The 15,987-nt window shown below is 39.8% G+C and overlaps 1 protein-coding gene across 2 annotated transcripts; it reads left to right on the top strand.

Moving 5' to 3' along the window:
- Positions 1-5,395: 5,395 nt before the first annotated feature.
- On the top strand, positions 5,396-14,902 carry LOC125317345 (epidermal retinol dehydrogenase 2-like). 2 transcript variants are annotated; one of them, XM_048287114.1, is made up of 7 exons: positions 5,396-5,426; positions 6,184-6,586; positions 9,969-10,100; positions 11,565-11,664; positions 12,722-12,866; positions 13,805-13,927; positions 14,422-14,902. In XM_048287114.1, exons 2-7 carry the CDS (start codon positions 6,260-6,262, stop codon positions 14,513-14,515), a joined length of 921 nt encoding a protein of 306 aa, XP_048143071.1. In that variant the 5' UTR covers positions 5,396-5,426; positions 6,184-6,259; the 3' UTR covers positions 14,516-14,902. The 2 variants fall into 2 exon arrangements, with proteins under 2 accessions (XP_048143071.1, XP_048143072.1); XM_048287115.1 differs by having other exon boundaries at positions 5,403-5,426; positions 6,233-6,586.
- The last annotated feature ends 1,085 nt before the right edge of the window (positions 14,903-15,987 follow it).

Here is a 15,987-nt window from a genome sequence, read left to right as displayed (position 1 = left end):
TTCCTTTTCTTCTTCATTTATAGCTTGTACAGCCACTTCCTACATATCTCTGATCAACTTCATCTTGAGGTAGCATGACAGGTTCACTGAGATTCGCTGCAGAGTGCATTGCCTTCTGGATGCTCCATTGTAGTCCTGAGTTTTGGCCAAAGCTGTTAGAAAGAATATGCACAGATCCAAGGGATACATTAAATTTGTGCTGAGGATTTTGTTTCGTTCTGATGAATTAATAAAACTACTAATTTGATTTCATTTAACATAAGACACAGCTATCTGGTGAGACTTCAGGCTGATGCCTTTGACCTCTATGGATCAGAAGCATGTTTTGACACTGTTAGGAAACAATTGGAGCTTTTCCTGCCCTTCTGAAACTGAAAATTATTTAAAATGGAGAGTTAAGGTTGTCACATACACTGTGTAGTAATGGATTTCCACCTGTCATCTTGTATTCAATATTGGATTACTCTTTAAAGTCAATTATATGACTTAATTCAGGAAGGATGTTGAGATGCTTTAACGCGTCCAGAGGAGGGCAACAAGGCTGGTGAGGGGCTTGGAACGCAAGCCCTATGAGGAACAGCTGAGGGAGGTGGGGCTCTTTAGCCTGGAGAAAAGCAGACTCAGAGGTGACCTTATCACTCTCTACAGCTTCCTGAAAGGTGATTGTAGTCACGTGGGGGTTGGTCTCTTTCTCCAGGCAGCAACTGACAGAACGAGAGGACACAGTCTTAAGCTGCACCAAGGGAAATTTAGGTTGGATATTAGGAAAAGGTTTTTCACGGAAAGAGCGGTGAAGTACTGGAATTGTCTGCACAGGGAGGTGGTGGAATCACCATCCCTGGATGTGTTTTAAAAAAGATTGGATGTGGCAGGATGCCATGAAGATTTTTGCCTTTTCTTTTTTTACCCCTGTTATACCTTTTCACAACTTCTGTATTCCTGGTGCTTTTTCCCTACATTCTTGGACTTGTTTGTCAAGCTAAGAGGCTCAACATTTTAGAAGCTTCGTAGCTGGGGATCAGTGTGCCCCAGACCCCAAGGTCCTCTCCAGAACACATTCTGTAAACCAAGATAGGACCATCCAGGGGAAGGTTCCTTGGGGAGGGGGGCTCACTTGAGCCTCTCATTGGGGAATCTTTGATAGATATGCTAATTAGTAAAACCTATAATGTTATACCCAATGTTGGGGGGGGAAGAAGGAGAGACACAGAGACACAGAGAGAGGGACACAGGGATAGACTCGGTGGGCTGCATCTCGATGCATATGACCTGGACGTGTACACCTAAGGATCCTTAAAATAAATACCAAGGTAAAATCCCTTTTCCCCTTCTAACCGTGTATGACTCTTGATTTTATGACCAGGAAAAGGCATCACAGTGCCATGGTTTAGTTGAGGTGTTAGGACATGGGTTGGACTCAATGATCTTAGAGGTCTGTTCTAACCTGGTGATTCTGTGATTCTGTGATTCCGTGTGAATTCACTATCACAGACAGACACTATGTACTTCTTTCTGGGTCCTTACAAACCTGGACATTCTGTTTTAATGATATCATTTCACTAGCTTCAACAAATACTAGTGACCTACAGAGAGCTTCTCTTCCTCACCAATCTTTACCAGTGCTGAACAGTTCATCTTTTGAGGAATAATGTATATTTGGGAGTGTTTTTGTTCCTCCAATTACATGAACGCAAATTGCCACATGATCTGAAGAGGTACATTAATAGTTAGCACTGATACAATATCAAACCATTTTGAATGTCAAATAAAATTCTTCACAAATTCAGCAAAAATTATTGGAGACTGCAGAAATGAGTTTTGTCAGAAAGTGTTAAAATATCACTTAATTTTTCTGTATTTATCAAAGCTTTTTTTTTTCACATCTGTTTGGAGTATGTGAATGGATTGTATTTTTTAGAAAGATAAACACAAGTCATTCAGCTGCCCAGTAAGCTAATTATTCATTGAGCACTTGTATAAAGTAATCGTATTCTACTAAACTCATATTTTTCTTTTTGGCAGTAGAGTTTTAAGTTTTACATGCTGACAATACACATATGTCTTATTAGTATATTGATAAATACTTGACCATTTATTAAAAGCAGTGAGATATAATAATTACTAGTAATTAATAACATGTATTTAAAGCACCTATTGCAGCTCAGCAGTGAAGATACTTTTCAATACCATTAATCTCAGCACCTTGCAAGTAAGCATCTTCACATTTTTAGTAACAAAAAGTATTGTTCAATGTGTAATCCACCAGAAATCTTCAAAAGGTCCAGTGGGCTTGAGGACAAGAGTAATTCTCTAACCCTAATCTTTACTACCAATGAAAAAGCCAATAAAATGAATTATACTTTCATTTACTGCATGACCATTGCAGTTTTGACAATTTCATGCATCACAACAAGCATACTCACTGAAATACTGTCAACTTTATCACCTTGACAACTGCAAGTATGCCAAAGGATTTACACCATGAGAAAATCTCAGCCAAATCCCCCACTACATGGGTGGAGTTTAGGATATGTGTTTGACTGATGCTTATGCACATGAAAAAAGGATAGTGAATTATTTTAATAGACTTGCTTGATAGACTTGATAGGCTTAATTTGACATGCCTCTGTGCTGGAGTAATTTTCTTCACAGTAGCTGGTGTGAGGCTGTATATTGGATTTGTGCTGAACACAGGCTGATAATGTAGAGATGCTTTTGTTGTTGTTGAGCAGGGCTTGCACAGAGCCAAGGCCGCCTCTGCTTTTCCAACTGGCATGTTGGCATGGGATATGGGAGGGTGGGAGGAGGCACACCCAACTGACCAAGGTGAAATTCCACACCATATGGCATCATGTCCACTATATAATGTGGGGAGAAGAAGGAGGGAGGGACCATTTGGAGTGATGGTGTTTGTCTTCCCAAGTAACTGTGCTGAGGCCTTGCTCTCCTGGGGATGTAAACACCTGTGTGCCCATGGGAAGCAGTGAATTAATCCCTTGTTTTGCTTTGCTGGTGTGCATAGCTTTTGCTTTCTGTATTGAACTGTCTTTATCTCATGAGTTTTGTAGGTTTTGCACTCCCAGTTCTCTCCCTGATCCCACTGGTGGGGAGTGAGCGAGCGGCTGCATGGGGCTTGGTTGATGTCTGGGGTTAAACCACGACAGCCTCTTGTGACGTCTTTTAACTTCTCGTAACATGGGGCATATATAAAGTGTGCAGAGGCAAATGAAGATGCTGGTGAACTGTCATTATTAAGCATTCTTGGTTGTGTGGTTACCCCTGCTCTTGATATGGTTAGTGATGTATTTTTAAATTTTAGACTGATCTATCTGTGCTTTTGCCCTGTTTCCTATGTTTAATAGCTTTGTTATGATTAAAACAAATGCCAGACATGTGAAGATTTGTTACTGGAAGGTCAATAATAAAAATACCACTCACAGAACTGTGACTCCGTGGCTTCTCTAGCTGTTGCAGGTTTTTTGGATTTTTTTCAGTGCAGTCAAATGTTATGGACAATTTCATTCCTCTGTTTTTACTATTACTTAGAAAATGGAGCTTCTGGTACCAATTCAAAGTTAATTGCAGAGAAAGGTAAGTGTGTGGCTAGAGACTAGTTACAGTGCATACATTAATCAGGAGAATAAGTTTTCTGTTTGACAACAAAATTCAATGTTTTGAAACACTGAAAACTGAGACAAAAAGCCACACAAATACTTAATTTCAAAATGCTAAATAATTCTCTAAAGGAATCATCAAATCTAGCTGGCAGTGAGTGGAATGCAAGCTATCCTAAAACACTCTGTGTTTCCCAAGACCCTTGTCACTTATCACATCCACTCTTTACCTAAAGATAGCAATGGGCTGTAACATTCCACCACCACACTGAAGCGTCTAATTTAGGTATAGAAATTATTAATCATCATTGTCATTTTCATCACTTATAGAATGGTAGCTGGCTGCTCCTTAGGTCAGTTCAGCATAAGAGCAGGGAAGTCATGTGCTTTCATACTTGCATAAGCACAAGCTTTGGAAACAGGCTCCTCCTGTTAACTCACAGCTTACAAAGCTCTGGTTGCAACACCATTCCTCACCGATGTTTTTCACCTTGAAATGTCAGCGTAATAAACAAACATCTTCTCTGGTTTGTTTCATAAGCAAAAATTCATAGCTGAATCATTTCAGCTTCCCCTCACTGTAATCTGCTGCTTTTGCCATGTAATTACCTATTACAACATGGGACACCGGGAGTTAGGATACCCACTTATTTTGCATTTCTTGGCACCTTGTTTGGAACCACAGCTCTTTGAGGCTTTGAGATCCACCTTCATCCTCAGTGGGGCTATTTCAGCTTCCCCTTTTGCTGGCACCTAAATAGAATATTCAACAGTTAACTGTGCATGGAAACATATCCCTTCAATACAACTGTTCACACTGACAGCATACCGTTTTCCACCATATTTCCTGGTGTAAATTGCATCAAATTTTGTCAACTATCATTTTATCTCAGCTTAACAGAAAAATATCTCATGGACCCCCATAAACTGTAGTCTGAGTAGTGTATACAACATGGATATGTGCAGCAGAGCGCACTGTGAATATATTCAATTTTTTTCCTTCTATGACTTGCCAATAAACAAGACCTCTAGTGTTACTTATTTGAAATGCAAAGCACAGCAAATAAGTAGTGTTCTCTTCACTGCCTTTTTACATAAACTGCTCGTGGACAATCTCATGGTGATTGAGACAAGCTGATGTCACAGGAGAAGCATATTCTTACAGACCTAAGTATGTGTGTGGCTTTCTATTCAAACTTGGGAAAAAAATATGGATGATACTGTGGTGCAGGACTGTCGTTTTAGAGTTGGATAACGCATGTATGGGAAACTGAGGACCCACAAATGCTGCTTTAAAGGTGTGATATAATAATAGGGGTATTCGCTGTTTTAGGGGGCACATTTAGTACTTTTATCTGCCTTTTTGGTCCCACCCCGGCAAGCTGGAGAGCAGTCATTTATGACATAAATTAAGAACTGTTTAACTGCGTACCTCCAGCGAGGCAGCAGCAGAGCGAGGAGAGAGCATTAGCTCTCCTAGCCCTCGGCCGGCTGGGATGGAGCCTGCGGGCCGGCCGGGTGCGGGAGGCCACCGACGTGGCAGCAGCAGCAGCAGCAGCGGGATGTCCCGACGTGGGAGAGGGCGCTGCCACCCAACAGGTGCCCTCGGGAAGCCGCCCAGGCTTGGTGCTCCGTGCCGCCGGCAGCCCGCACCCGCCCGGCCGGGAAGCGCCGCCTGCCCGGCCCCGCACCTCGCACCTCCCCGGGCCGCCCCCGCACGAGGCCAAGCCCTGGGGGCGGGCAGGGCAGGGCAGGGCCAGGCCACTCCTGGTCCCGGCGGGTGGGCAGGTGCGGGACAGTCGGGAGCCCGCGGTGAGTGCGGGGGAGCGGTCGCAGGGAGGGGGCGAGGATGTGACTGCTGGGCAGGGCCGGGAGGGGCCAAGGGGCTGCGGGGGCTCGGCACGGCTCGGCATGGCATGGCATGGCATGGCATGGCATGGCATGGCATGGCATGGCATGGCATGGCATGGGACGGCACGGGACGAGTCCGCCCCCCCGGGTCCGTGTGGGCGCTTCTTCTGCTGTCCCGTCTCAAGCACTGTAAAGGGAGCGGTGCTGCCTAATGTAGGTTGAAGACCAAGGCTCATAAGTGCCAGGGCCGGGGTTTCCCCTGTGGCCGGTCAATTGCCGGCAAGTGGGAATACGTGGTGTGATTTCGGCGGCACGGCACTGGAAAATACTCACGGTGTGGGAACGTTCCGATTGCCTGCCTTCCGAAACAGGTCATGTTTCCCGCTAAGGAGGACACCTTCCTTCCTGAGGTTGATATCGCACCAGTGTGCTCAGTACTTTTTTGTTCAGCTAACATCACCGTGCTGTGACAACAAAGTGCTCTACAGCCATTGCCACAACATACCTGCCTAGAAGGTATGTTACTGAACCTTTTTAAAAACAGAGTTGGAAGCGGAGGAACCCAGGATGAAACAGTCCATAGCATCTAGAGGAAGACAGTGGCTTTAATCTGACTTGTAAGGCAGCTTTCACAAAACAAGTCTTTAATAATGTATTTTGCACCCACAGAAAAGAATGCTGGGAAAGAACTTGCTGTTTGAAATTTTCTTTCTTTCAGTCAATATCCCACTGTTGTAACGTATTGTGTTTCTGGGTTTGCACAACAGAAGAGTGGTGCTTGTACCTGAGAAATCATGTTCAATTTCAGAAGCATCCAGAAGTTACTACAGTACCTGAAATTTTTAATTTTTTTACTCATCGAGAACACCTTCTGTATATTTCCTCTACGCAAAAAAAGTTTTGCTGGTGAAATAGTACTTATTACTGGGTCTGCAAATGGGATTGGAAGGCAGGTTGCCTTAAAATTTGCTCCTTTGGGAGTAACCTTGGTTCTTTGGGACATTGATGATGAAGGTAACAAAGAAACAAGCAGATTAGCCCAACAAAATGGAGCCAACCGGGTGTTTGTCTACCATTGTGACTGCAGCAGTAGGGAGGATGTCTATGAACAGGCAGACAAGGTAAGATCTGCATTTTGCTTCTTTTTAGTAGAATATCCTACTGAATGTATTGCTTTTTTAGAAAACATACTATTCCCTAAAAGGAAGCAATCCTGCAGGACAATGTCTTTCACCTTTTCAAAAGTAGTTTCTAGATGGAACTTAAACTATGGTTGCAACAAAGTAACTGGGTTTAATCAGTTCTATTGAGATTTATCCATTTCTAGTCTTCATTGTGAGATGGTAAAATTTAGATTAAGAGTATGGTAAAGCATGCAGCAGAGATTATCTCCACATATTATCTTATGTAGGCTTTAAAGGTCCTTTAAAATATCAATAAATAATTTTAAAATAACAGAACAGTCAGTGGATATTGTACAAGGGGGATTCTTTCCTTTGCCTATTTGTTAAGGAAATCATATTTCTTTAAGGGTGATATGGGATGTAATGTTTTCAGAAATGTCATTAGGATGTGGCTGATCTCCAGCCAAATTGATGATTCCTCTTCAGTTCATTTTTTGATCAATACAGCTGGAAAATAAGATAGAGAAGAGCTCCATTTTCAATGAAACTCTTCTGCTGTGCTGACCTATGCTTTGTGAACTATTACTTTATTGTCATAGCTCAGAAATTGGACATTGAATTAATATTATTAATTTTCACTTTTCCTTAAGCTGCCTGAAAACGCTTCTCAGTGTAACTTCACTTACAATCTTATAATCAGTTAGCCACTCTGCCACTTCATCCAAGTGTAAACTTTTGTTAAATTCTCAATGTACACACATACATGACTCACAAGTCACATCTTTGACATTCTGTGTCTGAAGACATACATCAGAGAAATGAGCTAAATTATTTCATGATGCAAATGTTGATAGATTGTTTCAGAAGAGACTTGGAATGTCACATTAATTTTCCATGAGTTGTGAGTGGAAAGGTGGGGATGTGGTGGGGCTCGGCTCTTTGTTTTGTAGTTGTTGCTTTTAGTTTTAACCAAACCAGATTAAGTCTTTCTGAGCAAGGTTATGAAGGTTTGGAACACTTTTTTACCTCAATAAATGTTCTTGAGGAAAAGTCCATCTAAAAGGTAAGTTGGATTCAGGATCTGTAAGTATCTGGAACTGCAATTCTCATGCTTGCAACCAGCAAGGCATTCTTTTACCCACACTCATAAGTAGCATGTGGGGCACAGCTCGCTAACTGTAGAGAAAAAAATTCCACTTGGTGTCATCAGTGCTAGATGTTAAGAACCACAGGTGGTATCTCGGTATTACTTGGGCAGTAATGAAGATATATTTATTGTACCATAATAGTATGTCTGCAGACATGAGCAAGGTGTTGAGTGTTCTGTGCTGTGCTGACACAATACAAGTTGTTCGAGGAGGATGATCTTTGCCAGGGGCTTCGTCAGTATAGATGATGCAACCCCATCACCTGTGTGAGCCATTGATAATGATGAAAAAATTCTGGACCAGCAATCACAGTAATTTCAGCAATCTTAATATCTATTATCACTTTACAGTGAGATGAAATTTCTGTCTGAGCAACTTGGGGGCAGTACTTCAAATGTGACATTTGATCTTTATTTGGAATGATAGTACAAATCAAACAGCAATTTTTCTTGACATTTCCTTTTGCAAGTACAAAAATCCCCACTTATCTTAGAATTTACCAAGATCAAATATCTTTTAAAAAAATACCATTTTAAATTGGCATTAAACCCCTATTCCCATAAATACTATCTGTTCCTTGCAAAGACATGCACCAAAATGACTAATTCAAGCTTATGTAGTTAATTTCTTTGTTGGACTTCATTGTCCATACTGAACATTTTGAAATTATTTGTTTGCTCACATTTTAGCAGAGTCTCAACAGGTTTGTTTTGTGCCCTCAGGTAATTTTCACTTTCTAAACACATTAACCAAATCAGCCACAGGACTCCAGCCTGCGGAATTTGCTGTGCCCGCATCAGCAAACACTGTTCTGAAGTGCACAGACTGACCTGCCAACAGAAACTTAAAAAACAGTTTAAAATTTAAAAATTGCTGTTACTGTGTCAAATTATTGTTAACAACACCAATATATTCACAGATATTTGCATGTATTGTTCAGTCATGGAGGAGACAGAAATTTTCTGAGATGGAGAGTTTTTCAACTATGGGCCTCCTCTACTCTTGGAAATTAATCTGCCAATTTTTTATTGGTAATAAGAAAAGTCTTTAGCTTGGACACAGAAGAGAAAGCAATAGCAAGAAAATTAAATTAATTGTTTTTATTTGGTATACTCACTGCAGAAAAACCTAAGTATCCCATAACGTAAGTTTAGTTTCTTTCTAGTAAACAAAAGAGACCATTGAAGTCCCTAAACAAGAGGTTTTAGAACAAACTGGTCAAGTGAACAGCAACTAATTTTCAGGAACAAGCAGTGTCCACCTGGAAATTCTGAAGGAAATCAGACAGGGATCTGATGGCCTATAAATGCAGGATGTGTGTTTTACTATAACAGATGATCAAGGAACAAAGCATAGAAAATATGCCAGTCTTAAGGGGCATTTGAGAGCACAAAACCAGACTATGAACCTGACTTACAGAAAACTGATAGAAATTACATTAACACAAGAATTAACAGACACCTAAAAATTTTGAGACCCCAGATAACCATCCACCTCTAGTTGATTCTTCATACTGTAAGTAAATCTTGGCCATCTGCTTTGATAAAAATCCGAATCATGGCACAAAATCTTATGAAAACAAATGCAAATGGAGCTAATGAAAATTTTATCTATCTATTTCATGGTAGATGCTTTTGTACTCAGAGCATTGGTAACCCCCAGTTCTCTGAGCTGAATTCTTTCCAGTTCAGTAAAAATTATATGGAAAGGGGGTTGAGCAGGCTTGGCAGAGGAATGCAGGTTCTCACAATACCAAAAACAGGGGACTAGAAATTTTCTGATTGCAGTTAAAGTGTGCTCACAGTGCACACTAAAGCTTTGTCAATTTTGAACTTAGTTTTTTGTGGAAGTCAAAAGTATTCTGGAGTTCAGGGAGAAATTAGACAAATTTGAGGAGTGAGGCAGGGTGGAGAATCACTGGGATATATTAAACACATCTATATATGATACAGATACCTTATGCCTCTCAAAAGATCCTAAGTTGTAGCATGGGAAAATTGAGTACACTGGACACCTTAGAGCCTGGGTCCTTTTTTCGTTGCATCCACCATGAGACAAGGGCTAGGGAGCTTAGATGGATCTTTGATCTGATCCAATTCAACAGTTCTTACATACTTATGTTTTCATGCACACCAGTTATTGCAAATACTACTAAATGTTTCCATAAATGAAGCACAAGAGGCAGTGATACCTTCTAAAGCTTTCTCTTTGTCCTTTTTCTTTTTATTCAGGTTAGAAAAGAAGTTGGGGATGTTACTATTCTAATCAATAATGCTGGCAGAGCTCTTGGGAAAAAGTTCTGTGAGCTTACAGATGAAGATTTTGAAAAGACCTTGAGAATCAACTTCTTTTCTCAAGTTTGGGTAAAGTTTTTGTGGCTTTTTTACTACTGAACGACCAAAAGGTACAGACAAGTATTTTGGTGTGAAAATCATGATGATGGCATCTACCTTAAAATCTCAGCTTGGAAAAGAGATGTGAAGGACCTTGGTTGGGGGAATATATGTTGTCATAATCATCCTGTAATTGAAGACACACCACACTGACAGTCTCCCCAGGATGTCTCAGTAATGTTATAACACAAACCTGCCTGGGCACTCTGGTAAATCAAAGTCTGTGCAACTGTATGGTGAAACATGCCCTGCCTGTGACAGCTGTGGCTGAAGGTAGTGCTGACATGATGGCATGTGACTTCCCTGCTCCTCATGTTTCCTGGCATCAGAAGGCTTTGCCTAAGAGACTTGCAGCATTCAGGGAGACATGACCATGGTTTACTGGCAGTGTTATGTTTAGAGTTCGACTCCATGATCTTAAAGGTCTTTTCCAGCCTAAATGATTCCATGATTTTATGCTGCATATGTTGGTGTCAGTCTTCAGGTTGTGCTTTCATTCCTAGTCACCATCTGACTAAAGAACATATCTAGCCAGTAAGAATTTGTTCTGTTTTCTTACCCCTGAATGAATTTGCAGTTACTTGTGGTCTCAGCACACTTTAGGAGGAGGGGTTTTTTTGTGAGAGAGTGTTACTATTGCTACTTGTGTTACTACTCTTGCACTTTTTGTTTACAAGCCTGAGCGAACAGCCTGCCTCAGGGAACAATATAGCATTGCAACTCCTTTGTCAAAAGGCAGCTCTCAATGGAAAATCATTGCAGATAGAAGTCCTCTAAGTATTCCCCATCCACACTGCATCATACTTCCAAATACTTGAAGAAAACGGACTGGGAGAAGTGTTCCCCCTGACAGGTCTGAAGAAACACAGGGCAGGAGGATAGTGATGTATTAGGCATTCACATATGGAGTCTAATAGGATTCCTCAACTATTGAAAAAAAATTATTACTGCTCTTGTCTGTTTTTCTTATCTTCCCCTTCATCAAACACCATCACTCTTTCCAGTTAGTATCACCCACAGTGGTGTCCTGGAGTGCTGCAATTGTCAGGCAGTTCAGCTTGATACAAAAAGCGCCCACAGACAGCTGAACTCTCCTTAATGTGTTGACTTCTAGCTCCCTCTTGTGTACCGAACCTTTGGCAATAGTCTCAAACAGACAAATCACGAGGAACCAGGAAGCAGAGAAAACACAAACTTTGCTGCTTTTAATAAGATGTTTTAATACTGTTAGATGTTCAGACAGAGGGTAGTCATTCTAGGAAGTGCTGTCTCTCATTTAAAAACCATTACAGAGATAAAAGGTCAGTTGGACTTCTTGTATGTTGAAGGCCCAGAAAGCAAGTCAGGTTGTATAGCCTAATTTTGGAATGAAACATTTTTGTTATGCCTATTTATAAAGGGGATTTTTAAATAAATATATTTATGTTCTTTTAGACTTGCAAGGCCTTTCTTCCAGCCATGGTGGCCTGTAACCATGGGCAACTGGTTAGCACAGCCAGTGGAGCTGGATTACTGGGACTCTACAGGGCATCAGGTAAGTATCGTCAACTGCCATTACAAATTAGACCTACACACTAATCACTTTTCTTGGACCCTGCTATGGAGGGCTCATACTTGGTATTGATAATACAAGTCATGTTCAGCTTTCACCATATAATTAAGGCTTATGGGAGTGGGCCTGCCCATCCATGCATTATAATCTTTCACACCTTAGAGATGTATTTTTAGGCTGTGTGGTTCCATCATTCACTGTGGGTGAATTCCTGAAGAATAGCAAACTACCTCTTACGCCCGTCTTTGAAGTTAGTCTTTTAGCAAAATTGGATTTCATTGTACGTAACAACTATTTTCACGCACATTTGAAAAAGTTTTAGGAAATGCTGTGTAAGGCAGTATATTAAAACAGTTTCTAACAATTGGAAAATTGTAGAATAATTTGTTTTAGAAGCAATCTTTGAAGGTCGCTTGGTCCATATTTGCCCCCAAAAAACAGGCTCGGCTTAGATCAGGTTGCACAGGGCTGTGTGAGGGCAAGTTTTGATCATGTCCAAGTATGGAGTCCCATACATTCATCAAACAATAAAAATCAGACAAGATTCAGTCTTCCTGGACAAACAAAATGTATTGCAGTTGCAGGGCAAATCAGAAGTAATAGGCTGAAGCAGCATTTATAAGTAGGGTATTTATATTCTACCACTATAAATAGTTCTTTCTGAAATGTAACCTGTGATATTAAAAGTTGAAGACATTCTGAACTGAAAGAATGCCTGGTTTGTATAAGAGTATCTGGAAATGTACAGCAAATGCTGAATAAGCTCATCTTCCTATAATTCTCCATAGTGCACTTAAAAAACAAAACTCCTCTGAAAGGATTAATTTTATCCTTAGGCAATTGTGTATCATTCATGGGAAGAGCCAATAATCTCCAGTTAGCATCACCAATACGCTTAAAACACTAGTTACAAGACTGCTAATGACAGAATTAAATAATATTGTGGCTTAAATTGTATTACCAAGAATTTGATTCTGTATATCGCTTTTACTGTGGTGCTTTTGACATTTTGGATATTTCTTCTTTCTTCACTTTTTAGATTATTGTGCAAGTAAGAGTGCAGTCATTGGAATGATGGAAGCCATAAATTCAGAATTGTATCACGGAGGAAAGCATGGCATTAAAATCAAAATCATTTGTCCTTATTTTATTAGTACTAGGTTAAGTAAAGGCTTCAAAAGCAAGTAAGTAAAACTTAGATTTGTACTATTTCATATGTAAAAAAAATCACCACTCACCAGGTATATCATATACAGTTTTTGGTTGGTTGATTTGATTTTCAATTCAGTATTTTTGCCCTATTGGCACAAACAACTACGTCTTTTGATGTAAAGAAATGCCAGTGTTGCATACAGTTAATAACAGGGACTGTGTAATAACCTCACAGTCAAGAAACAGTTAGGGATGCACAGCAGTATTTAAGGATTAATGGAACCTTATTTGTCAGGAGAGTGGGCACTGAGGATATTCTCTGCCCCAAGTAAGTAATCTTACAGTGTAATTACAGTTATGGCTGTCGGGATACCCATGACCTGTCCTTATTAATTGTGCCCCACTGTCTGTACTGGCAGGTATTGTACTTCTGAGTGAGAATGGCTGTGGTGATGGTGTCTGCTGCATGGCTCTGTGGCTGCAGTGATGGGAGAGGCTGCAAGCTCTGAATGAGCAGTTGCAGGAGTGCAGGACCAGTGATCTTGGTTTTTCAGGGCTCTGCTCCTGCTTGCACCATCCATCGTCGTGCAGCAGCGTATGTGAGCAGAGCAGAGCCCTTCTCCTGGGGGGCTGTCACCTCAGCATTTACAGCAGAAAAGGATTGCTGGAGAGCAATGATGCATAGAATAGCATATGGTATGGCTAAGCTTGGAAGTTTCCAAAGCTGGAATCACTGTGGGCATCAACTTCATTGTGGTCATCTTACAAAAAAGTCATTAAATTCACAACATCACCAAAGTGCTTTCAATTTATTTTGATGATAGCAGAAGGAAAAAGGTTTGGAGATTCCTTTCCAAGAATACTTGAGGGGAAGGGGGAAAATGCATAAATTTTTTAATTATGTATGTGTGTGTGTTTACCTCAAAAGTAAAGTTTCATCATTCCATAACCCTTTTTTCTTGTTTTACAGAAAACCCTGTTTGTTTCCTGTTTATGATCCAGAGTATGCAGCCAGCAGGATCGTGGATGCAATTAAAAAGGAAAAATTTTATTTAATCATGCCTCCAGCTGTATACTTTCTTGGTCTGAAAATGTGAGCATGTGACTTGACTTCTAGCATTACCTTCTTTCCTTTGCCATATGCCTGTAAAATCAGTTTAGTCAAAACAGTCCTTTAGTTAATATTCCTGCAGTCAATTCAGTTGTATTTACCCAATTTTAAAGAAACAGTGGGTTTGATTTTTTAATAATTTAGGTGAATAACATTCCTCTGGCCCCTTCTGTGCCTAATATGTGTCTTAAACTGCAGTTCAGTATAGAAATTTCGAAACTTTTCCTAAGACAGTACACTGGGAGCAATGCCTGGTCTGCTTCCGGTCCCTGCCACCACTGCAGGCTGGGCTTTCACAAAACGTCTTGGTCTGTCATTAGTTTTCCCCATTTATAACATTGAAGTGCCAAAAATGTTATTGCCAGACATTAGAAGTATTGAGCACATAAAATGTATTTGTGATTTCTTTACTTACAGAGTACTTTTTTCTTAAAAAAAAAAAGAAAATTAGGCTAACTTGAAGTTTGTCTCATCAGTTTCCTTCCTAGAAAAGTGGTGCTATTCCTCGAGTCTCACATTAAGTTCCCTGAGAGCATGGAAGAAGCCTTCGGTGAGAAGAAAAAGGATTGAAACCAGAAGTATTCTGAAGACCTCAAGTGCCATCTAATTGAACATTTTCAGTAAAAAAAAAAAAACATGTTAAATCATGTTTACTTCTTGACAAAAAATTTATTTCTTGTATGCTATTTTACATTGGTCAGCATGCCATTTAATTCTTCACAACTGTCTTTTATGTTTTGCAATTTTCTGAGTAACTTTTGAAAAATTACTAACATTTAAAATTACATAGGTATTATGTGGGGTGACCAAGCAACAACTTTGCATGGACTGTACTGTTTTCAGACTGAAACTTCAATGAGGTATCCTAAAAACACTGATTTTTAGTCACGACCCAGCCTCTTATTTCATGATGTCTTGCTGCTTTTGTCGAGGTCTCAATAAAAGTCAGTAAATCCAGGCACAGATGTTTGACTTCATGTCATACTGTCAAATTTACACAGACTGTTTTGCTTCCAGAATGAACCTTAAATGAGGTATCCTGTCTGTTACTGTGGAACACAATTCTGTAGTAAATCACGGGAGAAAGAATATAGACAGGAGGAATACCTCATGTATTCTTGGAAAATCATGGGTGAAATATCTCCTTATATTTGGAGAGGAGTAACACCCATGTTCTTCAACTGTTTTTAAATGAAATTACAATCTTAAGGTCCTAAAGAACAAAAATACTCCCCTCTAGAAGAAGTTCAGAGATTTGTTACACAAAATATGTGCTGGTACTTAATCGATAGAAATCAATCCTCATGTAAATTTTCAGAAAATACTGACTTAAAATGTTAATAATTCCCTTAATTTAAAAACAAATAAATAAACTGCATAGCAGAATAGTGAATCTACAAAGCCTAGTTTATTAAACTCTAAGGAATTACAGAGAACATTTAACAGTCATCTATTGACCACGTTTGCCATCATAATTCAATTGCACTTAACTAAACACCAGGGCACCCCGATACAAATACCTATAAGAGTGCACAGCATTTCCAAGGTATGCATGCATTCAATAAAATCTTTCATGTACCTGTAGATAATACAGGGAAAATTTTAGCTGACAGAAGGAGAAAGCTCTCTGAAATTTGGCTCTTCAGAAGGAGAAAGCTCTCTGAAATTTGGCTCTTCAGAAAGCAAAGTTTATTGATTTATATTTTTTAAAACTCTCTAGCTGATGAGTAATTAAATATTATTTTCTTCCTATTAATTAGAGAGTAAAGTCGAAATTGCTTCCTGCAAATACCAATCATTTTCTCAATTGCAGGCAAATATGTTGAATATTGGGATTCCCTATTCAATATGAATGTTACAATTTGGCTCAAGATCTATGATCATTTTTAAGTATGATTACAGGAGTCAATGCAAATTGACGTGACATTATATTTTGTGAATGTATTGTGGGCCTGAATATCTTAGTGCATAATTTCATTGCTGGTTCTGCAGAGCTTAAGAACAGAGCTCTGAGGTGAGAAAAATGTATTTAAAAATGATTT

This window comes from Corvus hawaiiensis, chromosome 26, assembly GCF_020740725.1.
Source record: "Corvus hawaiiensis isolate bCorHaw1 chromosome 26, bCorHaw1.pri.cur, whole genome shotgun sequence".
In the NCBI taxonomy this organism is placed as follows: domain Eukaryota; kingdom Metazoa; phylum Chordata; class Aves; order Passeriformes; family Corvidae; genus Corvus; species Corvus hawaiiensis.
Note: the sequence above shows the minus strand (reverse complement) of the source record. Positions and strands in the feature narration are given on the sequence as shown.

What these genes read in the sequence shown, in the direction of transcription:
- LOC125317345 (XM_048287114.1), top strand. Translation starts at nt 6,260, where the DNA reads ATGTTCAATTTCAGAAGCATCCAGAAGTTACTACAGTACCTGAAATTT. An exon ending in GGGACTCTACAGGGCATCAG is followed by an intron (nt 11,665 to 12,721) that starts GTAAGTATCGTC and finishes TTCACTTTTTAG; the next exon opens with ATTATTGTGCAAGTAAGAGT. An exon ending in AGTAAAGGCTTCAAAAGCAA is followed by an intron (nt 12,867 to 13,804) that starts GTAAGTAAAACT and finishes CTTGTTTTACAG; the next exon opens with AAAACCCTGTTTGTTTCCTG.